Below are 24,836 nucleotides of genomic sequence, written 5' to 3'. Positions count from 1 at the left end.
CGAGATGCACTTTGCTGGAGATGAAAAGAGCTTTTCCGTCGGGATGTCGGTGCCATGAGGGCATGATCACTGCATATGCAAAGTGGAAGGGAAATTAGCGCGGATTCTCTTCTGATAGGCATGCATATATCAGGGGAGCATGTAAGGAGTTCAAAACGAAGCCTTTTCTGGCGAATGTATTCATTCTTGATCTCGGGTCAATCTGAACGTTTTTTTTAAAGAATTACACAACTTAATATGCGTGGCTTGGTTTTGAAATACATTGAAATGTATGTAAACGAGCTCATGTCACTTCACACTTGAATTGGACTTCGCGCTCGCTGCTGTTATTCGATATCAGCCTAACAAACTTTTCCTCCGAGATCATTTATGTGACCAGCGATAAAGCACATTGCTGAAATCCCTCTTCCTTAGAGTCTCCCATCATTTTGTGGATGTTTTCAGACATAGCCTTATGTGTTTTTGTAAATTGTGGGGTTAAAAAAATCGAGTAATCGTTGTTTCCTTGTGATTTAATCTCACGAAATAGCGTGTGTATGACACGCCAAGTATTTCCATTTGTGGCGTGCTATCAACACGCATAATCGCTTTTCAGCGTGTTTATGAATGCCATTGACTACGTTATTATACTATGACCTCAACCCCGTCCCTAAACCTACCCATCACTGGGGTTAATACCATTTATGACTGTTCCCTTACCATCCTAGGGAAAAAAAAGATCGCTCCCCAGATGTAGATCTACATTTTGCCTCGTTTCGCTATAGGACATTTGCGACATTTGGACATTACAGCAGCAATAGCAACCACAACCATCCAATCATAGAGTGATGCAGGTATGACGTCAGAACGAATATTAATAATTGACAGCAAGTTCCTTTGGGATTTTCCTGTGAGGTTATATTATGGAGTTTTTCAATTTTTGTGTAAAATTAAGCCTATGGTAAACATAACCAGAGAATGTCTAATTGAAGAGAATTGGCACTGGCTGGTTACTTCCGGTTTCTGGACTGGCTGCAGTAACACGTCTCTGTCCATGCGGGGGCGCTCGCGGTCGAGTGTAGAATGAATGGGAGTCAATGGGGTTTCACCCCCAGAAATCCACTTTTCTCAGGATGTAATTTTTTGTCAAGTAATTTGAAAGTTGTATTCAAAAGGTAAGATAATAGACTCAGCTGAAAATTGCATTTTTAAGTTCACTTTTCTGTTCTAAAAATCCATTCAAAATAATTGATGATGTCACACAATAGCAGAACGCTAATGTGTTCCGGCAAAGTCCTTTTAGGCAAGTCATGCCACTCGCCGCCATCTTGGAAACGCCTCCGGGCAGCTATTTCTGACTTAAGTCAGAACTGTCAGAACTGCAGTTTCACTGGTCACCGGGACATAAAAACTGCATGTATAGAAACAGCAGTAAAATATAATAAAAATCGCTGAAAAAGTTTGATGACTTTGCCCCAAAATAAGGTTTAAAACGCCATTTTCCCACAGGTTATACTTTTACGGTGCATGCGCAAGGGTTCTCTCGCTCTCTGTCGCGCGCGCACTGCACAGTTTGAAACACAGTATGTGCGCGCTCTTGCTCGCTCGCTCTAGATTCCGGGAAGATTTTAACTAATTTGCGGGCATCAGCGAGCCTCTATCAATCTGCAGGAGACACCCGGAACTTCTGGGGGACTTGGGATGTCTGATATTTACACAACGCACACACACACTGCATATTAAATCTGCCGCCTTTTCAAACAGTAACGTATTTAAATGTTTCCCAGCTTGACCGTTAAAAGCAGACGATTGGCTGTCCAGCGGGAGGGGCGGGGCATTTGCATACAACCGCCATCTTTGGTGTTACGGGTTTTCCCTATACATTTGTATTAAGGATTGAGGAAGTGGCATGTCTCTATAAATATTCTCTGGTTCCGGCCAACAACGGCCAAACCAGTAAGAAATTGAAAGGACATAAGTACTCGTTCATTCGACTTTTGGCCTATAATCTATATTGAACTAGTGGAATCAACAGTAAAATCCATGTTGATTCAACGACAAGCTGGAGAAAGAGACACATTTAGCCGTTTAGCTCCATAGTCTCCCATTCATTCTGCACTCGTCCGCGATCACCCCCAGTGGAATTCTAATGGAACTGCAACCAAGATGATACACAATGGGACTAATAGGAAGTACCAAGGCTCTCCGTTAGACGGGCTCTGACATAACTTGACGATATTATGACATTTTGTTCTACAACGTAAATTGCACACACTCCAAACTGTCTAATCTACTTATTAAAAACTAACATTTTCAAAAATGAACATAACTGCTTCAAAATTCACATTTGCAATCGGTAGGCAATGTGTAAATTACGTTGTAGAACAAAACGTCAATAGTCAAGTTAAGTTTATCATGGGCTTTATTTTACACCTAATTCACATAATTCTAGATTCAGGTGGTTCCCCATTTTGGGGAATCTGATTGAACAAAAAGTCATCAATACTTTTGTTTTCCAGGAAGAGGAAATGTGAAAGCTAAACTTGCTGTCTTGCACTATAAATGCAAATCTAGTTTTTACAACAAATCTGTAAGTTGGGAATTCCCAAACCTTGCCCTCCATCCAACCTGAACGACCTAAACCCGCGCTATATGTCCAATTACATCCTGGCACAGGGTGCACTCATTAGATGAATCCTATTGAACAGAAATGTCTTTGAGTTTGAAGTGGTTAAACTGTCATTTCAAATCGTCTGGACCTTGTGATTACCGGCACGGGAGGAATTATATATTTAGCTTTAAGTCCGTAGCGATTTCCTGCCCCTGTCTTGATCCTAAGTGACTGGAGCACTAGATACCCCCATCTCCACGGAGTCGTGATATTCCCTCAGGAGGTCTGTAATCAACGGCTCAAAGCACGGAGAGACGCAAGATGAGGCGAGTGCGGGTCACGGCGTACATGCGCACGTGCTCAAAGCTGTCTGTGCTGCTGCTGAGCGCATATTATTCATAAGTCTTTACTGCACAAAGCAGAAGGGAGGCACCTGCCATGCAAGTTAGTTAGAGGGACACGCGACTGGGGTGAGAGGCCTTGCTGAGCCCGTGATCACAAGTGACAGTGGAAGGTAATGAAAGTGGGCCGCAGTTCTGTGTGTCACGAACAGATCTAAAGATTGGGTAGTGGAGTGACTCGCCATCTGTGACTGCCCCATTTACACTATTTCGCTACTTTTCCATTGTTATTCTATGTAAACATCTGCTATAGACGGATGTGTTTGACCATTATGCTCAAGTCTTTTGCACCGTTTCGCGCATGACCCAGCTTTCTAAAGTTCAAACTTTCCCCTGCGTAGTAGGAAAAGTATTACATTTTGGATGTTTGGTCGTTATTCTGGCCAAGATCTGCCCACTTACACAAGAACATGTAAGTAGTAAGTGTGTAGCCCTAAATCGCAGAAAAATAATAGACCGTTATGGAAAAACTTGAAATATATTGTGCGGAAGTAATTAGCATGTACAAATGATTTCGCAAGTTCGCAATTTTGTCCAAAAACCAACATTAAGAAAAATTGTCATGTGGTATAACCAACTTTTTCTTCACGAATATATGCGAATATACACTTCTTAATCATTAGTATTATTATTTATTTTATTTTTTTATAATTTGTTACCAAGGTAAAGAAACATTATTTTAACCGTTTTTCTTCATATAAAGGGTGGTTGTACACCCTGAACCCCCCAACACCTAAAACAAAAAATCAATCAAATCAAAATAACTTTTTAAACATATTCATAGAAGAGTTGTATTCAAGTTTTTGTATCCAAGACTTGCATTTTTACATGTATATTTGTACCATGTATAATTGATAGAAAAAAAAAATGCTATGCTAATGAGGCTATGTGCCCATCAAAGCTAAATGACATCATTCAGAGAGCAGACTCATGATGTGTTCCAGAGCCCCTAGCTCTTATCAAATGTTAAGTCACAAAAAAAGGATTAATGCATCGGAGTCGAATACATGATAATCTTCATTAAAATGGATTGTCATTTCGAGGGTAAATGCATGGAGTGGACAGGAAGTCTACTAATCTGTAACCTGATGCGCAAGGAAGGAAGGACTCAGGAACCAGCCTTCAGAGCTTTCACCAATCATATTCATCACAGAACCCAGTCCAGCCTCATTAGACCACAGCGCTGCACTTAACTAAACATCTTTTCCATAAAATAAATGCTTCCAGGTTACCCTCTGCGCAGGTCGCGCTCGCATCTGATCTCAATTATCGTTGTGCAGCGGTCGAGGATCGAGCCCAGCCAATGGCGGTGATGGGGGACCTCTGAATCCACCGGCTGAAAGCGTCAACTGTGGCGTACATACGTCCTGTATGTCACATTAAACAATGGGGGTTGGGGGGTCTTATTGAATAATTGGTTCCTCATGGGTTCTTTCTCGAGGAATATTAATTACGGGATGATTTAAACCTTTTTTGGGGTCTTTGGGTGAGCGTTGTGAGGGGAAGTAAGGCCTAGTGCCTTGACGGTGTAGCGTTTGATGGGTTTAACTGTCATTTTGTTTGGGAGGAGATTGGACATTTTGTGTGTAGTTCAAGAGGAAGCATTTCTCGTCTAGAGGATTTCATGTGGACTGAGGTTTTGGCAGTGTTTCCCAAATTAATAGAGTCTTTCAGCATCTAATTTTTCTTACGGTCGCTGGAAATGAAGAAAAGAATAGCACAATGAGGAAAGCTGTGCAACATATGCTTTCTGCTCACACAGAAAAATAGCCTATTTTTTCCTCTGACAAGATGCCAAAAAAAAAAGTGGAAATAGTTTGTTTGTCTACCTCTCCTGTGGTCCTTGGATCCTCAAAGACACATATCAATCTTCTATCTTTTTAGTCTAGCTGTGGTTAGTCTTAAAGGCAGCAAAGGCTTCGTTTTAATGTGTTTATGACTGAGCATGCAGCATTTAGCATACTTAATTTTAGCTAATTGCACTTTCTCCTGATTTAGACAAGACTCCACCATGTGGCATCATGCAGAACAACAGCCTGAGGTGATTCAAAACCTCAGCTTGTCATATTAACTTTATCAATTCATCATAGCGTACATAACACAGATTCATGATGCCTTCACGTGGTATTGTGAATTTCCTACCTCCCACTTGTGAAGTCGTCATTACCAGATCGTCGCATTCAAGAGCTTTGTTGTCGGAAAGTACAGGAATCGTTTATTTATTGGGAAAATCTTATTTAAATCTTATTAAATTATTAAAATTATATTTAGGGTCTTATTCATATCCATGACAACCGACATTCGCCACTTTTGCCCAAGTTATCTAGAGCCAGTCAGCTTGCTGACGATTCTGGTATTTCAGTCAAATAGGCTACAGGCTATATTCATTGAGGTAGGCTATGCAAATAGCTATAGGCTACTTCAAATGATCATTCATAGGACTATATGTAAATATTCAAAACTTTAACGACACGATAAGGCGAGCTGTTGTAGAAAAAAAAAACTAGCTGCTAAAGAATGGCAGTCACTCACCATCGTTCTTCCCTCTGCCATGTTTAAAGTTTATGGCCCGCCCAACTTGGTATCAACATTATCTCCGAGCTTCCTTTTCATAACGTTAGCCTAAATACGATTTGAGAGGGCAATAAAGTCAAATTTTTAACCAGAATTAATAACAGGACGTTTTTGGGGCTAGTTGTCACTTTGTAGCAGTTAATATGGGGGGAGTTAATTTTTGAACGTCAATTTCTCTTGACACACCTTAAATTGTTTGCATTCAAAATCGCTAATAAATATATTTCACTGTCATTGATAAGCAGAGAAAAACACAAAAAATGTAATACACATTATAATGTTGTGTCAAAAAGCACATTGTCTTTTGGCTTAAAAAAATATTAAACACATTAAAAGTAGCCTACATAAAATACCTATAAAAATATTGTAACAACTACATTTAAAACAATTATTTTAGATTATATATATATATATATATATATATATATGCACTTTCTGTAAAGTTGCTTTGAAACAATGTGTTGTGAAAAGTGTTATACAATTAAATCTGAATTGTTTAAAACAAAGTGAGTGACAACTTTTCAGAAAAAAATTATATTAAAAAAAGTTAAATCTATTGTCAGTATGATTATATAGTTGACTAGGCTATTGTTTGAATGTATAGTGTAGTTTTATTCTTTTTCATGACTTAGCTTTAGCAAAATGAGCATTCAAAGCAGAATATTATCAAATATTTGCTCAATTTTAGCCTACACAAATTGTCAAATAATCAGTCAATTTGATCTGTATGTGTGAAACTATATGGGCAAAGTTTGATTCATATAGTATGTTTAGTGGAAGTTTGTTCAAAAATGCAGAGAAACAGTAATTTAAAATGTTAATTAAACAGACACCGCTAATGTGGTTTTTAATATGCATTAATTTACAGATAAACTTATAACATCTAAAAAAAAGGCATATCATTGTTGCAGAATAAAATTAGCCTTAAAACTGAAATATGATTTATGAGTAAATTGATATGCCTTTAATAGCTTACTTTTTCAGTGCATACAATATATTTATATATATATATATATATATATATATATATATATATATAACGATTTGTCTCATTTTGTAGGCCTATGTTCCGAACACAGAAAATGACAAAAATCTATGAACCTTAAAATTAAATTTCAAAATAATATTAATATTTTAAAAATGTTCTTGTTCCATATTTTGTATTTCCACATTTACAATTGTGCTCACTTTATCCAGTTTTTTTTTTTAATTAATAAAAAGTAACAAATAAAAGTATATATAGCCTACCATATGTCATATATGGAAGTATTGACTGTGGATTCTGTGTTTGTATGCTTCAGCTAGTGCTCAGTGATCTTCTCCGAGCACAAAGCTCTGCTGGTCTCTCTGGGAAAGACTTGGTATGTGTTTTGGATCAATCTGCACTTAAGACGTTATTCTGGCTTGGATCATCCGCTGCTTCCTTCAACCCACAATTTGCTCAAGTGCGCTGCAGTGGAGATGAGACTAGGTAAAAGAGGGCTGGTGTTTTGCATACACTCAGCTGGCCTCTTGTGAAATTGAAATATTAATGTATCTATACAGCAGTGGTGTGGAGAACAGGTGATTTACAGAGGTTGTAAACCTCAACAGCTCTTGACAAATGAGAGCTGAATCAAAAACTAGACTTTCATCAAACTCTTTGGTTTCCACGTTTTCTAACTTTGTATTTTCCCCAGTTACAACCAGCAGAGGGAGACATCAGACAGTATATGATGTCTTAGCTAAATCAGCAAGATGGGGTTAGTTGGGGCTAAAGCAAGTAATATATATATATATATATATATATATATATATATATATATATATATATATATATATATATATATATATATATATTGAATCCCACTTAAATTAGCATATTTTATACATATTTTATACTTGCTCATTTCTTGTCCACGCCAGCCATGACTTAAACTCTTAGATTAATCATCTATGAAAATGTTGTCCTGCTGGGAACAGCTTTTTAAATATGGCTGACAGCCATGACAAAACAATTGTGATTTGTGAACAATGTATAAATAAATAAACATAATATAAAATAGTTTTTAAAACACGTTTTACATGAAATTAAGCTAAATAAAAGTTAATTGCCTCACAAATTGTTCCATTCTTCCATATGTCACTAAAAGCCTGTTTAAATATTTGACATCTGAACATAAGGCCTATTCATCTAGATAAATCTATAAATCTAAATTTAAGCTGATGAATAAATAACACTGATATTCTAACTTACATTTTTGATAATAATCATTTTGCTTACACTGACATATATTTGTAACATGTTGCAACCATCCCGGAAGAAATGTTGCAACAGTTGCAACATCTGATTTCTTACATTCAAATGCAAATTGTGAAAAATGTAAGATAATTCTTTAATTATCTTTAAATGGTTTAGAGTAGACTATTACCAGACAGATGTAAGATTATTGTAGCCTATAAACATTTGGTTTGTCTAATCCAAACCATCTCTTGAGTAACGGAGCCAAATTCAAAAGGTATTGCACTTGCAACTGTCCCCTGTTTGAACTAGTTTATTAACACATTCATTATAAAGGCTATATGATGTTTGGCTAAGTTGTGGCCACGTAAACTTGCGTGATACACGCATTCGGGCCAAACTTTTGGAGTGATCTCATATCCTTCCCTGTTGTTTGGGTGTTGCCAAAAATTGGTCAAAGTCAAGTCGTAAAAGGTGTGGCTTACAGTGCACACACACTCACACAGGCAGACAGAGACGCTTCAGCAAAGGTAAAGTTGTAGATTTTGTAGCGAAATGTACTGAAATCAGTGTTTATGTCAAACGTGTGCTGTTCTTTACCTAGTCCTATTCCTATTTTGATGTGTTTGTGTTACAATGCGTGTTGCCAAGTATTCGTGTGTAGGCTAAAAGACGCGAGAATCATCATATTTTGGTGCGTTTGCTCTTAGCGAGCTCATGATGTTAACGGATTTTGTCAATCGCTTATAAAATTGCATGAAACAAACTTTGCTATGTCATCGGGATGTAATCCTCCATTTTGACCAAATTCATCAATAATGCGTAAAGATAGCTATCGCAGCGTTCGAATTAATGCAGTTTTATACTTTTGAAATCAACACCAAAGCTTTTGATTGCGACTAAAAGGTTTAACTAAAAAACAGAAGTTACTTAATTTAATTTTCTGTACAATACAACGAATATAATTATTATCTGGTTGCAGAGCTAAAACCCAGCCACAAACAGCAGGAATGTCTTCTGTATGGGTCAGTACAGTTGTTTGTTTTACTTCAACCATTTCAGGATAAATTGACACTTCGTTTACTTTCTTCTTCAGAAAGTCTTATATATATATATATATATATATATATATATATATATATATATATATATATATATATATATATATATATATATATATATATATATAGAACATTTTATTCATTTTATTTAGTTTATTAGTTTAGTTTAACATTTAATACTTTTTATTTTACTTTCAGGATGACTTGGATCTTCTCCTGGAATCCCCCTCCTCTCTGACTGTTACTGTAAGATTGATATTAGTAGTTTCATACAGCTAATATTGTATTTGTTTGAGCATATTTACTAAGTTATCACCAGCATGATCTGTTTTATTAAGTCAACAGCACGCGGCACCATTAAGGAGAAGCCTGGCTTTAATCCAGGGGAGGATGCTGCTGCTTTAAGGAAAGCCATTGAAGGCATTGGTAAGGAACTAACCTGTGGACTTTTAGTGAACTTACACTGCACATGTTCAACTGAGAAGTCCTGTTCCTTTTTATTTACTCGCTGTCATTGACCTAATATCACAAAGAGGAACTGTTTCAACTCCTCAGGTACTACTGAAAAGACTCTAATTGACATTCTGACTCAGAGAAGCAATGCCCAGCGCCAGCTGATCTGTAAAGCGTATCAGGACGCCACTGGAAAGGTGAAACACCATCGCTGACACACATTCCCTGTGCACATGTTGCCAATAACTGTTGTCTAATATTTAAAAACATGCATATGTTCTTCATCTCAGACTCTTTGCGATGACTTGGAAGGCGATACACATGGAGATTTTGAAGATGTTTTGGTGGCCCTGATCACTCCTCCTGCTAAGTTTGACTGCCATGAGTTCATGCGTGCTATAAAAGTACACCATCTTTGTTTTGACTGCTAATAGTTTAAATGTCTTAAGTTAAATTTGCAGCTTTGGATGGAAACATAGCTATTGAAGTTCAATGCTAACAAAATGAGTTTCATCACAGGGTGCTGGTACAACCGAAAGCGTTTTGATCGAACTATTTGCATCACGCTCCAACCAACAGATCAAGGCTATGTGTGATGCATATTTGGCTGGTTTGTATCTTTGTTACTTATTTCTTATCTTTTTTGGGGTACTTTGTCCCTTGGATCTCATTAAAAAAGTCTACTTTCCAGAAACCGGAAAACCTCTGATTCAAGACCTGAAATCTGAGGTGTCGGGGGACTTTGAAAAAACATTGTTAATACTCGCTGAGGTTCAGTCAAATAATTTTTTTTCAGTCCTGCATCATATTTAAATTCATTCAAATGAGTTATGCAGCTGTCATGCCTTCAATTTGTTTGTCTTTCTAACTAAAAGGGCAAGAGGGATGAGAGTACCAATGTGGACGTGGCAAAAGCTAAACAGGATGCTAAGGTGAAGTGAAGACACTATTGCTGATAATTTGTCAGTTGTTTAACCCAAATTTAATGCAAACAAAATGTCCCAAGAAAGACTGTTCTGCCTTTCAAAATCGCAGTAACCATGTGGCGGTTTTCTGTTATACCTACTCTTGTGTAACCTTGTGTTTGTGTAGATCTTGTACGAGGCGGGAGAGAAAAAGTGGGGAACCGACGAGAGCAAGTTTATCGACATCCTTTGCCACAGAAGCGTTCCTCAGCTCAGACAAAGTACCTCCTACTGGCTTAGACAGCATCATATCCCTCATTTTATACGATGCAGAAATTAATTTAAAGCATATGTTGTAATTTTAAAGGAACAAGTCATTGTGAAAGCAATAATGTAGTTTCAAAATCACCCACTGTTCCTGTTTTCTTTCAGCTGTGTGACCTTTGTTTGAATCTCTTTCTTTCAGCTCTGGTTGAGTATAAGAGTCTGAGCGGAAAGACCCTCCAGGAAAGCATTGAAGGGGAGATGTCTGGAAGACTCGAGGATATTCTGGTGGCTATAGGTGACATTATATATATTTATTTTATTTTTATTAAGGCACTATTAGGGGCCTGTTCACACAGAACATGTTTTTCCATTCCACTACACTACTTTTTTCATTGTTTTTCAATATAAATGCGCCAGATAGATGTGTTTGATTGTGGCGCTCGTGTCTTTTGCAGAGTCTCGCACATGACACGATGTTCTAAAAATGTGGCGCTCAACTTCAAATAACTTTTCAAAAACGCGTCTCTTTACCTTGCGTTTTTGTTTCGCTTCACTGACCTGAAACTCCTCATGCAATGCATGTGTATTTGAAAACATTTTTAATTATATTTTATTGTTACATGCTGTAATTGTAAATATCTAATTGAAAATGTCTCTGCTTTAGTGAAATGTGTGAAGAGCGTCCCAGCATACCTTGCTGAGCGTCTTTATAAAAGCATGAAGGTAAGAACTGTAATTCTGCATTTGCTTCCAATTTTTTTTCCACATTACAGTGAAACATGATTCCATAATGTCTCTACAACAAAGCAAGTAATCTTATTTATTTTAACAGAAACTTGTTCTTGTTTTCAGGGTGCTGGAACCACTGAATCCACCATAACTAGAATCATAGTGAGCCGTTCAGAGGTCGACCTGCAGGACATCAAGACGGAATATAAGAAGCTGTTTGGCTCTTCCTTATACTCTGACATTCAGGTAAGAAGCATAACAAGCATTAAATGGGAACTTATAAGTCTAGAATGTCTTTCTCTGAAATCCTGTTTTGTTCCTTCGCTTAAATGCTGAGAATTGATTTACGCCTTTAGTAACATGTTAATGCCTCGCTTGATCAGTGTCTGAAGAGGATTTACAGAGGAAACGATTGACATCCTGGTGATCAGTCCCTCCCTAAACTAAGGGATCTTTAGTGGGTGTGCTGAAAGGTCTTTACAATTAGTTGTGAGGCTGCCTGTGGGGTTTGGGGATAGTTTCTGTTGTAGCATTGTGTACAGGGATTACAATGAAACTGAAACACTAGCCAATGTAGTGTTGGAGATTTCGTGCCTATATATGGAATGTGTGGCCTGGCGGCCGATCTTTACTGACTTTACATTCCATCAGTTAGAGCGTGTGTCGTGTGAAGGTTAAATTAGCAGAGCAGTTGCACAGCTGTACATAAAATATTGCAATCCACACAACATAATGGGAGACATATCAGAGTTCAAAAGAGAACAAATTGTGTTTTGCTGGCTCATCTGTGACCAAGGATAGCAAGTCCCTGTGGAGTATCAAGAGCTGTGGTGTCCAGGGTAACCCCAGACCCCCACAAAGGACGAATCACATCCAACAGTCAACTGTCGACGCAAGAGGAAGCTGTCTGAATGGGATATCCAGGTATTAACCTGGATTGGATCCGATAAACAAAACCACAGCTGTCCAACTCACTGCAGAATTAAATGTGCACCTCGACCCTTCTGTTTCCACCAAACCTGTTCGTCAGAAGCTCCACAGAGTCAAAATTCAAGGTCGGGCTGCTATAACCAAACCTTTGTTTACTCGTGCCAGTGCCAAATGTCGATTTCATTGGTGCTGACAGTGCAAATCTTGGGCTGTGGACAATAAGAAACATGTATTTTCTCTGAGTCCACCTTCACTGTCTTTCCTACATCCGTGGGAGTTACAATGTGGAGAAACCCCAAAGAGGCTTAAAACTCAGACTGTTGCTGCGCTGTGATGGTTTGGACTGCGATATCATAGCCTTCTCTACTGTGCTTGATGGACGCAACACTGCCAAGGACTACCAAACTATTCTGCAGGACCATGTACACCTGATGGTTCAAACATTTCCCCTGAAGAAGTGTTGTGTTTCAGACACAGCAAGACTGGTGACAGAGTTTGATGAATATAAAAGTGAAGTTGAAGCCATCTCCCATGGTCTGGTGACTGATATATAGATCAGTCCGGCTGGGCCAGAGATAGTTACTAAACTAACTACTATTATTATCATGGCAACTCGGAAGAATACGCCGTGGTCAAACGAGGAGGTGCAGACTTTCCTTTGTTTGGTTGCCGAAGAGAGGATCCAGAGCTTGATAGGACAACGAGGAACGAAAGGCGTCACTATGACGCCCGGGTACTATTTGTGGCGGTACTGTCTGCAGTGGATAATGGAGCGAAAAGCAAGCTGAGTTGAGTCGAGCTGGTACTGGTAATGGAAAAGCGCCATTAGTGACCTGGCCACTGTTCAGGAGGAGGAATGGCTCAAAATCCCTCTGGCCACTGTGTGTGCAGGGCTTGTAACTGTCATTCCCAAAATTAATTGTATGACGGTAATATGATGCCATAAAGAAAGATTTGTGAAAGTGTACTTAAGAATACAAGAGTAAATTAAATTTGCATGTGCAAGAGAAGATTTGTAAAGGTGTAAATCGCCCTTCAAGTGTAAGAAAAAAATATTTTCAGCAGTTTACTGTTATTTGTAAGTGTAATGCATGTATTGTGTAGCTGAAGCTTCATGCTGAGGCAAAATAAACATGATCTGTATTCTTCTGACTTCCATTTTTCCGCTCACACTCGGCACATTTTTTACGCACAAATATGGCCAAAAGCATTGCAGGCCTGTGAACAGCAATTTGCAACCGAAAGCATCACAGTCAGGAACTGCAAAAAAGATTGATTGCGTAAAACCAACCTTTGTGTAAAAAAAAAAAAAAAAAAAAAAAACTGTTGCAAATGTCTAAATGACTTGTGTGCATGGGGCAAAACAGTTCCCGAAATAACCCGATTTGTACAGTTGCGTCTATCTTTTAGCTTTGCTTGCAGTTTTGGCACGATTCTCTCAATGTTTGAGTTTTGCGAACGTGCGAAGAAGAGGGCGGGAGTCGCATGTGATTCTTTATGGCATCATATTACCTTCATAGGATTGGCTGCAAAAGGAAGGCCTAGTACACCTAAAATAAATGATTGTGGTCTTAAACCAGGTGTTTCAGTTTCATTGTGCAACGCTGTACCTTTCGGCACGTGCATGCAGGTAAAATAAAGATATTGCTCATTTAGGGGCAGTTTGCACAACGTTTCAACTAAAAACCGAAAACTTGTTCTGCATTTTGACACAACAACAGCGTTTGGGATTGCGCTCATTTTTGAAAATGGGTTTTATGGTGCTAGTTATTGAAAATGATACTGTTATCGTCTCTGTGTAAACTACAAAAATGTAAAATTGTAAAAATATGTCATGCGCATGTGTGCGTTCAGTCTATAGGCTTAGTGTTTATTAAAATGACATGAATAATACAATGTTTTTAATCGTTTTCATGTTTCCCTATGAACGGGATTGGTTGGGTCTTTGGTGTCGTCTGTACGCGAAAAGCTTTTCCGTTTTTAGTACTTCTTTGTTGTGTAAAATTACCCTTAGTCAAAACTACAACTGAACAAACATGTAAAATCGGACCTTCCCTTCCCTAGGACATGAAGGCAGCATGTGACTGAGCATCTTGAGGAGATTCATAAATTGAATTTGCTAATTCAATTGGCTGCACGAAAACAACCTAAGCCATGTTGATTTTACTGAGGCTCTTTGTAACATTGCACAGCAGCGTTCTTTCAGCAGATTTGACCTGAATGTGTGCCTGTACACACCCTCTGTTAGACCATCAAACATGCTTTGCGTTGCCCCATTAATCACAAATCTGCTGCATTGAAGCATCATCATGTTTTTTGTTTGTCCACTTTCCATTGATTACTTTAGTATGAAGTTGCTAATTTCCCTCCAGCTTGCCTCTACCACTCTAAAACCAGTGCTTTTTAACAAAGATACTAAACTTATTTCTAATTAATAAAGATTCTAAATGTTTAGCAAGTGTATGATGTTTAATGTCAGCAGTCCCATAAATGATCTCACCTTATTTTTTATTGTAGTCTGATGTATCTGGGGATTTTTGCCAAACGCTCCTGAAGATCTGTGGTGAAGATGGCAAATGAATTCAGCACAAACCCTTCGGAACAGAAGACATCACCGCAGAAGTGCTATAATGTGAAAGAATGTCCAAAGATATTTCGTTTATTAAAACTCTAATAATAAATCAGAAGAGCTTTATGAAATGTATTTCTTGTACTAACTTTTATATAATCATAGATAACTTGTATACTTGGTAATATATTAACTTTAATCTAACACGAATGACCAATTTAGTTCCAGAATGTACATCTTTTGATTTGTCAGGACTTGATTACATTTTATTCCTGCATTGTGAAGTAATATAGCTCACAGTGACTGAAGAATGAATAAAGAAAATAAAGTTCTATGCCATTTTGCCTTTTGAAATATCGTCTTCAATGTGTAGTTTTGTCCTTGATACAGCAGGTGGCATGAAGTACATGGTTATGGTAGCCTAGTCTAGTGGTCCACAATTTTAATCTCTTGGGATTCCATGAATGGGATGAGCATTTAAGTGAAGTGATTGCTCATTTTGTCTTGTCACTCACTCATAAGTACATAGAATTACAATTTGGGTGACATTTGGTCTCAATTCTGATACTGGAATTGGACTTTCAGCCTAATTTTTTGGATTATTCATTTCTAATCTCCCCAAACAATGCAGATTGTCATGAGAAAGTGATGTATGCAGATGCTGGTTAAACACAAAATATTCTTAGCCTCTTTTTCCAATAAGGATGCCACTGATGAGTTTTAATTTGGTCTAGATTTGAGCATCTGTGAGGTCAGAAGGGCAGATTTAACATGACTGGATTCCCAGAAGAAATGATTTTTTATGAGGAAAAAAAAAGATGAGATATTGCTTACATCAGTGAGTGCATGGTAATGTTGCATTTGGAGATTGCAATATATGTGAGCAGTAAAGAAACGTTAATTCAATGGAAAGTGATTTTACATAAGTCTACCATAATAATTCAGTCTTCCATTGCAATCATCTGATACAGTCCGCGGTCAGAAGTGAAAACTCACAGATTATCTTCATTACTGTTCATAATCTGCAGCTGTTACTTCAGTAAAGCGCTGAGCTCAACCACGTTCTCTCTTTTCAATTAGTCTTCAGACAGCAAAAGAACAATGCCCTGGAAAATCCCTAATGCCACTAGAGTAGGACAAAACACTCGGATTAATTTCAGAATACGATTAAGACAAATCAGCCCTCTTTTATGATGTCAAACTCCATAATGTAAGACATTTGATGGTATCAACAAGAGATTACAGACAGACCATGCCACAAAAGGTCAAGTTGCCTGCAGAAACATTCATTGTTCTGAAGGATTAAAATACGATTTTGCTTGATGATGAATGCTTGATTATGATGGTTGAGGTCTTGACCACAGACATTGTTACAGTTCATATCACTTCGCCAAATGATTTCACGTAAATTACAGCAAAAATAATCCAGACACGCAACGACACTGACCAAGCAAAACGTAGCCTGCAGCAGTTGTATTTTACAGTCCAATAAATAAGGTAATATGGAGTAACTATCAGTTCTTCTGAGGCAAAGAGAATAGAATAGCGTTGTTGTTCTTACCCCTACAAAAAAGCGTCAAATGAAGGCAACGTAGTCGTAGAAAAACCCGCGCCAAATCAAATTGGTGGACCGGAAGTAATTGCGGGCAGTAAACCTGGGAGGATTTACTTTTTTGTCAACTAAAACACACGCGACATGAACGAACAAGGCTTTTTATTCAGTTTCATTATTCAGGCAGTTTGTATAATTTCCAAAAGATTAAAACATCAAATAAAGAAAACCAAACCGCTAACAGAAAGTGTAAAAAGAATGAGGAGAAACAGTCACACAAAAAGTTCTGTAATGGCTGCCTCAATACATATTCATAATCAACTCAGTGCAAGTATTTTTTGACCCATTGTTTACATTAAGTACTGAAGATGCTTGGTCATTTAAATTCCAGAGTCGAGTTATGCTATAACGTTACATGAACAGTGCGTTTAATACATCATAATAACAACTCCCTTTACCAAACAAGTATTTAAAAAAAGTCACAAAATTACAGTAAACTAAATTCTAACATACGTCAAAAAAACAGTGAGAGTTAAGGTCATTTAAATGATGGACATTCCAGAAAAGTGAGGCAAAGTATTAACAGTATAGTTTTACAACCCCCATGATACCATGGGCAAAAGGCTCAATAGAAATCAAAATACATAAAGTAACAGACAAAGACAACGCACCGGTATATCCAGCAGAGAATGTGTATGAAAGTTTTTTTCAGGCGGATAAACTCAACACAATAATTGATTGCACGTAACCCTAAGGTACGTTGTTCAAAGGCAGATGAGAGGTAAAGTTTCATTGTTCGATTCTATTAGCACAACTTAAACTAATGCCAAAGAAAATGGATGATTTCATAAGCATGTTTAACCACTGCTGCAGGGCTGATTGTGTCTGTAGTTCATGATGTAGACAGCGGTCTGGTGCCACCAGTAGAACATGACGACCACCAGCACGTGCCAGAGCTGGTGACTGGCACCAAGATAGTTCAGCTGGCCTGTAAGGACAAAATATTTGCTCTGTTTTTAATTTGTTTCTTGACTAATTTGTTTTGGTTAGATTATTATAATTATTTACAGGAATTGAACAGAAAAAAAATAACCTGGGAAGTATCGTTCTGGGATTTTACTGACGTAGAAAAGGAACGCTGAGGCAGCGATCACGTACATGATCATGACTCGAGGAAAAAACATCTGTAAAGAGAGGAAGTGCACGTCAAGGATCAAGTCATGAACATTTATGTCGGTCATGAACATTTAGTGAACTCTGTCCGCACCAACATAATATCTTAACATTGAATAAATCAAAAGAAAGGACAGACCTTCTGCCTTTTAACAAAATACGTGTTTTATTCTAGCTTTATGCATTTTTATTTTATTATCAACTCTTGAATATAGGTAAGTTTCATTTGAAAAAAAAGCAACATTTTGAGCAACAAGCTAAATTTTTGTCTAAGACTACATCCAGGACGGGTTCAGAACGATGACCAAAGCACAGATGGAGTAAATCGACTCCAACACCCTCAAAGCTCCAGTCCTATAGCTTGTCCTGGGTCGCCATTTCATTCATGGTGGTTGAGAAGAGATCCCCTGATATGATTGTAAAGCGCTTTGAGTGTACAGTAGTACACATGAAAGCGCTATAAATGCCTCATTCATTCATTTATTCAGTAACATTAGGCAGCTTTGATTTTCATGCCATTGTAAATCAATGTTGGTGATGGCGTTATTTAACATATGCATATGATTACACATGATATCACTTGATTCTGCATCTTCTTCACCTGTGTTTTGATCAGGACATTCAGTGCTCTTTCAGAAGATGTGCAATAGCGCCCCCTATTGTATAACTGTAAATTCCTTGAATGGAGGGGGAAGAGTAAATTATAGAGCAATCTGTTTCCAACTAATAGTGTCTCCAAAAATTACAAGAAAATATATCACCTTTACGATTTCAGAGTCAAATCCTCCGTTGATCCAGACCCAGTGGCAGGCTGGGATAATGCCGTATCCAGCCACGGAGCAGAACATGACAGAGCGCAGCTTTTTCCAGTGATGTGTGAGGTAGAGAGGATGAATCTGAGCCGCAAACACCGCCAGGATCAGAGCCAGCACCGTCAGCAGGTACACCTGCCTCCAAAACTGAAACAAACGTCATCTGTTGTTATGACCGTAGTGGATATTAAAAAGTCGATCACTCCTAATTTGTACATAAATGAATCAGATAACTATGGAGCCCCTAAAGGGACATGCTGAAAAAAAAATAGACTTGAGAAATGAGACCTCAAAGTTTCTTAGGGGAATGCAAAATATTTGCAAGAGAATGGAAATGCAATGACATATAATTTAGGTGGCACTGTATTTGGGGGCCTGAAACCTTTTGAAAACGGGATTAGAAGTACAACATTTTAACACAATATTGTTATAGTCTCTGTAAACAACAAAAACGCAAATTTGTGAAAACTGTGATGTCTAAACGTGTTTGTAGTGTTCCTTTATAAAGTGACATCGCCATCTACTGGCCTGGCATGAGTTTAACACAGCGTTTTTAGTTGTTTTCGCAGATCCATGAACTGGGTTATATAATGAACTGGGTAAATAATAAATTAAAATAACTTCATTTAGTTTAATACATAAATAATGAAAGCAATAAAATATTTATAATAAAAAATAAAAACAAATAAATCAAAGCTGGAAAAAAGAAACCATAAATCCTTGGACTTGAAGGCCACTCATTTAAAAAAAAAAAAAAAAACTTCTGTCATACACTGTTGCAGTAGAAGGCATAGAAGACTCCAGGCACATAACATCCCAAAATCCCCACGGATATTCCAGCGTAGTCCAGAGCAAGCCAGCGGCGACACGTCTTCTCCGAGCGATGACAACTGAACAAGTGGTAGCCCACAGAACACAGCATGCAAACCTAACCATAGAATAAAACCCATAAATCCACACTGAATCAACATGCATCAATGCTAAATTTCCTTGTAACAACTTGTAATAACTACTTCAATAAGCTAATTGTTTCTGATTTGAACTAATACATGATGTTAGCTAACTGCGTGATTTGTATATGTACATTTCTGAGAGACAGATAAGAGATCACTCTAAATTGTCATGTAGACACATGCTTTGCTTTGCAAGGATGTGTATTGTGAAAAGCGCTATACCAATAAATGTGAATTCGACTAAATTGAATAAATAAAAAAAATGCTTATTTGTCCTTGTGCCTTCTAGTTACTTAAATATAAATGATACTATTTCCCCACATTTTCCGTTACCTGAAAACAAAATAGTCCTATTGAATAAATCACATAGTCCTCTCGTGACGCCCCCGCAGACGGCAGGACCGTGGCCATGTCATATACCCCCAGCGAGAAGAACAGCAGGAACCCAAGCAGATGACTCCAGATGTTCACCGTCTCATTGGACAGAATGAATATACTGTGAGATATGAGAAGAAAAAAATGTTGTTAAGAGGTAACACATCCAGAGTTTCAAAAAGGGAAAGAAACAGACCTTTTGATGCAGAGTTTTGATGGCAGGTGTGCTCTGTATCCGTCTGTGATGTACGGGTTCTCCTTCAGAAACCCTGGGATCTGCTCATAGGTGTACAAGCGGATCCCTCTGGGCACGAGCACAGGCCAGTACTGGTAGCTGCCCAGCTCGATGTAATGGGTGCTCTTGAGCGGGTTCTGAGGCATCTTGGCTCAAGTGGCTTGAGGAACAAGGCAGATCAGTTACAGAAAGAAAAGACCCTACTTGCAACTTGAAGAGTTACAGTAATACAGCTGTACAACTCTCATTTGTTTCAATAACACACAAACACAGACTGAAAAAACTCCAGCATCTCCAAAAATCAGCTCAAACTAAAATACTTAAAGCAGCTCAGCTGCTGTTTAGCATTTAAACCGAGACAAATTATGCTACTATTGGAGTTTAAATAACTTTGTTTTTTTTGCAACTAAACTCGCATTCAAATGTAAAAGTCTTATTTTTTGCTGAAAGCTAATAGGACATAAACACAATCTAACAAGCAATACATTTCCGTTTATTAACTTGACTCAAATGTCGCACATGTATAAATGTTTTGTTTGTGTCGCTAATACGAAGCTGCTGCAGGCTAACAACTGCGCTTCAAAGAGGATTAACATTAGGCTTTTAAAGCCATTAGATCTGAGTGTAATTACAGCAAACCCCTCACCTCCACGTAACGACCTGCCGTCTATCCCATTCAGCCCTGTATATTCCTTAATTTCTGTTTAATAACAGAATATGTGCGTCATGTTGATAACCGGCAGCTAGCCGTCCAGCTAAAGGCTAAAGAAGAAACGAGTGTGAGTGTGACATTAAAATCCTGCGACAGACTGACACACATTGCGACAGCAAGTCACTCTCGGAGACACCACTGTAAGAGGTCTTAAAAATAGAAAGGCTATTAAGACTGATCTTGTACTTTCCAAATATGTTTAATTAGCATCCTTTTTTGTAATTTGGTCTTGTTTTATTTTTTTTTGTAATTTTTTTTTTTATTTTATTTTTATTTTATGGTCATTGTTTGTCTTGTATGTCTGTTTAGTTGTGTATTTTGTGTATCAATCCTGGCATAAACAGATGTTGTTGTATTATATTGTTAATATTGAATAAAAAAAATAAAAATAAAAAAAATAAAAAAAGTCACTCTCGGAGAGCATATGCAAAGAAATGAAACAATTAAAAAACCTTTTACATAAAATTGTCTTAGATATTTAGAATATAATCTCACATTAAGTTTAAATGTAGGCTAGATTTTTTTTTTAAATAGGTTTCGCCCAAATCAGAGCAAATTTAGTTTCTCGTTTGATCGCTTACCATTATAAGAAATCATTGTGTCCCACATAGCTACTGTACTGGTATTACAGTCAAAGTAAAAATAAGGGGGATAAAATAGGCTACGTTACAAAATGATGCATTAATGATTATTTGTGTTTATGCTGTGATTTAAATCACTTATTTCGTTATGTAGCTCATTTCAATTTCATATTTAAATAACATGTCTGGTTCTCAATCACAATTGTACTTTTTTTGCCAAAATAATCTCTCATAATATAAAAGATTAGGATTATCATTTGGAATATCCAGACATTCTAACATGCTATTATCAAACATTAAGTCTGTTGATTGTGCTTAAGATTAATCCCTGATTACCTAAATAACTGCTCTGAGCTGTGTGCTTACATATTCATAATCAGGATATTTGACTAACATCAATAATTCAGCTAGTGTTCACCATATCAACTCACCAATGTACAATTTTACATTTTATTTGAAAGGTATTACAGGCTTTAACATTTCATCATAAATCATTTATTGCATCATGAATCACACTCTCACAAGTGAACTGTATTATTACAATTTATTTAATAAGATTGAATTATAAATAAAAATAATAACAAATAATTAAATAAAAATGTTTACAGATTAACTGGAAAATTAACATCTTTACTACTCATATTGAAAAATAATAATTTACATTTTCTCTCCTTTACAAACCCCTTCATAATACACTCACAAGAAGGCACAGTATTGATTTGAACCTATAAAATTAACAAAAAAATGAATTGTTACAAAAAGCACATGCAGAAAAGTCAGCAGGATAGATTTATACATGTAAGAATTAAAATCTGATAGTTTTAATTCATAAGTACAGCTTTGCGGTGCACACTATATCCATACGGGTGTGAATTCCCCAATCCTTCTTATATGAACGTGCCTGAAAAGTGACATTTGAACCCTATATTCAAAATGTCTAGCCATTACATAGACATAGTCTCCTAAAATTGATCAAAACTCACTTAAAGGACACATTGTGTCTGGTCAATGACTTTGAACGCGGGTGAATTTGATGCAGCGCCCCTGAAAGACAAAAAAAAAAACCCAACAAAAGCAGGTTGTTACACATACAGATATACAGAATGGAGGAACCGGCTATCCCACCATGCACCCCCTCTTACAATCACCACACTCACCATCTCCACCATCTCTTTAACCCATTATCTCTTATAAATGTGAAATATGACAAATCATATCCCCTAATGTTTTTGCCTCATGTTACAAGCTATGCCCTCATTCGCTGATCATATTTCACATTAACTCTACTGATGCTAAATCATCCACACTGGATGTTTTGAATGCACCTCTTATGGTAAAAAAATAATTGTTTTGACAATATTTTTGTCGCACTGACATCTACGATAATTTGAGGTAATTGAGAGAGATTTGATTTTAATTGGTGGTAAGGAAGCAGCAATGATGGAGGTCAGGCAGGTTGATCAAGCAACACTAATGCTTGACAAACCCTGTTTGGACAGATCTGGTACCATGAGTGCAGAACAGGTACCAGTATCGGAAATTAAGGCCTGTTTATAGCAAGTCTGAATCTTTGGCATGAAAAAAACATGTACACGATTACTGTATATATAAAAAGATTTATTTGCATCAGACTTGGTATGAACAGGCCTTAAACACTCCTAACCCAAACTGCCAAGACAAGTAAACAGGAGAAAAATAGGGGAAAAAAATGATATATTCCCATGATAAATATTTCCATATTATTATTATTATCTTGTTTTTATTTTATTTTTCGTCTTTTAAGAAAGTGAAATAATTAAATCAAATGAAAATGTTTTACAACAGTCTTTTTGTGCAAAGATATACTTTTGCCCACAGACAATCAGTTTAACAATATTCTCATTGTGCCCTAGACGGACCTTCAGTTAAACTCAAACTAAGTGTGACAGTGAAATCAGTGAGAGGTCAAGAGGTCACTCTCGACAGTAAAGTGTCAGGCGAGGGCCGCATCAATGACAACCTGAACTCTGACAGTCAGGTCAACCTAATGATTGTAATCCTGACGACTCGTCTGTGATGAGTGTGTGTTCGAGGGTCAGTTCATGACCAGTCGGAGCACCGTAATGAGATATATGACGACGAGAGTGTGTATTTCGATCTGGTCTGTCTGTGACAGGACTGTCAGCCTCGTTTCTGCAGCTTATTAGTGCTAACGAGCCTTTTCAGCAGGCCAAATGAGGGAGTCAACTATTAAGCGTCAACACAATGGCTCTTTTCCAAAGCCTAGTGAGCTGTCTACATACAGTACAGTAAGCAGTGTTTTAAGGCATCCTGTTCTAAAAGGTAGGCAGAGACATTATGCTCCCTTCTAGAACACTCTACCTTCTTTTGGCAAGTCATAGAATCCATAACAAACAGAGCAATCCCATAATGCATAGTAATAAGCTCAGTGAAAAAAAATCCATTTGAGAGAAATGACCAAATATATTATGTAATTTGTTCAACAAAGTATCAACAAAAAAGGCTAAATGAAAATATAAAATTTGTATGTATTTTTATGCTTGGTATCACAGGGCTCGACATCAAGCCTTTTCATGTGCTTTTGTCCTTCAGACAAGTAAATTTGTAATTCACTTGTCCGGGTAAAAAGGTTACTTGTTCGGAATTTGTTTTTTTGTGTGTGTGTGTTTTATATAATTTAATTTATTTGTTTGGAACTGCTGAATCTGAACAAAAACAGTCAATATTGCATCAAAAATGTCTTAAAGTGACTTAATTTGAACTGTTTATTGAACTGTTGTATGAAATCAATGTCACATTTTCAATCGTGATGGTGTTCAGGAAAACAACACTCGCCATGTGAGATTGCTTAACTGTATCATATGTCAAAAATAAATAAAAAAACTCCACATTTTAACTGAGCTTGAGTTTATGTTTGGGCCCTACTTACGCTATAAACATTATTATGGAGTAGCACAAATTACACAAAAATTCAAATATGCTTTGAGGTTCCTAGAACAATTAATATGCAACATGCCTATAGTCAAAGTTTAGTGGTTGGCTAATATTACATCAATGAGAAAACAGTATTTTTAAATTCATTGTCATAGCTATCTGTCCTCTTATGTCAGATTCATAAATTTAGTCAACAAATTCAATCAGAAACAGTGTATGGCTATTATGACCAAATAAAAGAAAGTTGGCATCAATAAAACCCATTTTTGAATAGACACAGGCTGTTTAGACATGGCATGTATGGATTTCCACAGCAAATTATAATTGCATAAATTATGTTAAGAGATTTTTTTTTTTAATGTAGAAATATGAAATGATTGAAAAAAATGAAACAAGCCTATTTTCTTGTGCGCGCAATATAGTGTATTGGATTTTGTTTTTGTGCGCTCAAGTCCCTATTTTGGGCTGATTATAGCCCTCGCTCGCACATGGCCAGACAGTGGAAATACGGCTAATAATTTCTGGATATGGAGCCCTGTATCATGCTGTTAGCTTAGCAACATGCTAACAACTAATTCTATTGAAATCAATGAGAATTGAGTCTGTAGCCCTCGTCGGTCAGCACTAGTTTTCATGGAGGACATGAGGATCACCATGGCACAGTGGATAAGACACATGCCTTTGGGGTGAGAGACCCGGGTTTGAATCCACTGTGAGACACCAATGTGTCCCCAGAGAATGTCTAATTGAAGAGAATTGGCACTGGCCGAATGAATGAGAGTCTAGGGGGTTTCACCCCCAATAATCCA

The 24,836-nt window shown here is 37.3% G+C and overlaps 3 protein-coding genes across 4 annotated transcripts in view; 1 reads left to right on the top strand and 2 right to left on the bottom strand.

Moving 5' to 3' along the window:
- Positions 1-8,202: 8,202 nt before the first annotated feature.
- anxa3b (annexin A3b) lies at positions 8,203-15,054 on the top strand. The gene is made up of 14 exons (XM_039675505.2): positions 8,203-8,316; positions 8,769-8,811; positions 9,046-9,093; positions 9,186-9,273; positions 9,403-9,497; positions 9,591-9,704; positions 9,820-9,910; positions 9,992-10,071; positions 10,176-10,232; positions 10,393-10,486; positions 10,672-10,767; positions 11,137-11,195; positions 11,325-11,447; positions 14,649-15,054. Exons 2-14 carry the CDS (start codon positions 8,797-8,799, stop codon positions 14,709-14,711), a joined length of 1,023 nt encoding a protein of 340 aa, XP_039531439.1. The 5' UTR covers positions 8,203-8,316; positions 8,769-8,796; the 3' UTR covers positions 14,712-15,054.
- A 1,343-nt stretch (positions 15,055-16,397) lies between these two features.
- On the bottom strand, positions 16,398-20,588 carry paqr3b (progestin and adipoQ receptor family member IIIb). Its single transcript, XM_039675513.2, has 7 exons — positions 20,447-20,588; positions 19,762-19,960; positions 19,524-19,686; positions 19,010-19,165; positions 18,187-18,384; positions 17,346-17,436; positions 16,398-17,240 (listed from the first exon to the last, which is right to left on the bottom strand). The coding sequence occupies exons 2-7, from the start codon at positions 19,944-19,946 to the stop codon at positions 17,110-17,112; spliced, it is 924 nt and encodes a 307-aa protein (XP_039531447.1). The 5' UTR covers positions 19,947-19,960; positions 20,447-20,588; the 3' UTR covers positions 16,398-17,109.
- A 941-nt stretch (positions 20,589-21,529) lies between these two features.
- The window catches only part of antxr2b (ANTXR cell adhesion molecule 2b), a 16,920-nt gene continuing 13,613 nt past the window's right edge, over positions 21,530-24,836 (bottom strand). For both annotated transcript variants that reach the window (XM_039675479.2, XM_039675478.2), the window contains exon 17: positions 21,530-22,137. In XM_039675479.2, coding sequence (XP_039531413.2) covers positions 22,099-22,137 — 39 coding nt within the window. In that variant the 3' untranslated portion in view covers positions 21,530-22,098. The remainder of the gene's footprint in view (positions 22,138-24,836) is intronic.

Source organism: Pimephales promelas, chromosome 23 (assembly GCF_988280905.1).
Source record: "Pimephales promelas chromosome 23, fPimPro1.hap1.1, whole genome shotgun sequence".
NCBI classification, from domain to species: Eukaryota; Metazoa; Chordata; class Actinopteri; order Cypriniformes; family Leuciscidae; genus Pimephales; species Pimephales promelas.
The sequence above is the reverse complement of the archived record's forward strand: the minus strand, read 5'-3'. Positions and strand labels throughout refer to the sequence as shown.

Coding starts and splice junctions, on each gene's coding strand:
- anxa3b (XM_039675505.2), top strand. Junction 9,705..9,819: donor AGTTCATGCGTGCTATAAAA/GTACACCATCTT, acceptor GTTTCATCACAG/GGTGCTGGTACAACCGAAAG. Junction 11,448..14,648: donor CCTTATACTCTGACATTCAG/GTAAGAAGCATA, acceptor TTTTTATTGTAG/TCTGATGTATCTGGGGATTT.
- paqr3b (XM_039675513.2), bottom strand. CDS start 19,946: ATGCCTCAGAACCCGCTCAAGAGCACCCATTACATCGAGCTGGGCAGC. Junction 19,687..19,761: donor TCAAAACTCTGCATCAAAAG/GTCTGTTTCTTT, acceptor CATATCTCACAG/TATATTCATTCTGTCCAATG. Junction 17,437..18,186: donor TTGACTCTGAAATCGTAAAG/GTGATATATTTT, acceptor CTCTCTTTACAG/ATGTTTTTTCCTCGAGTCAT.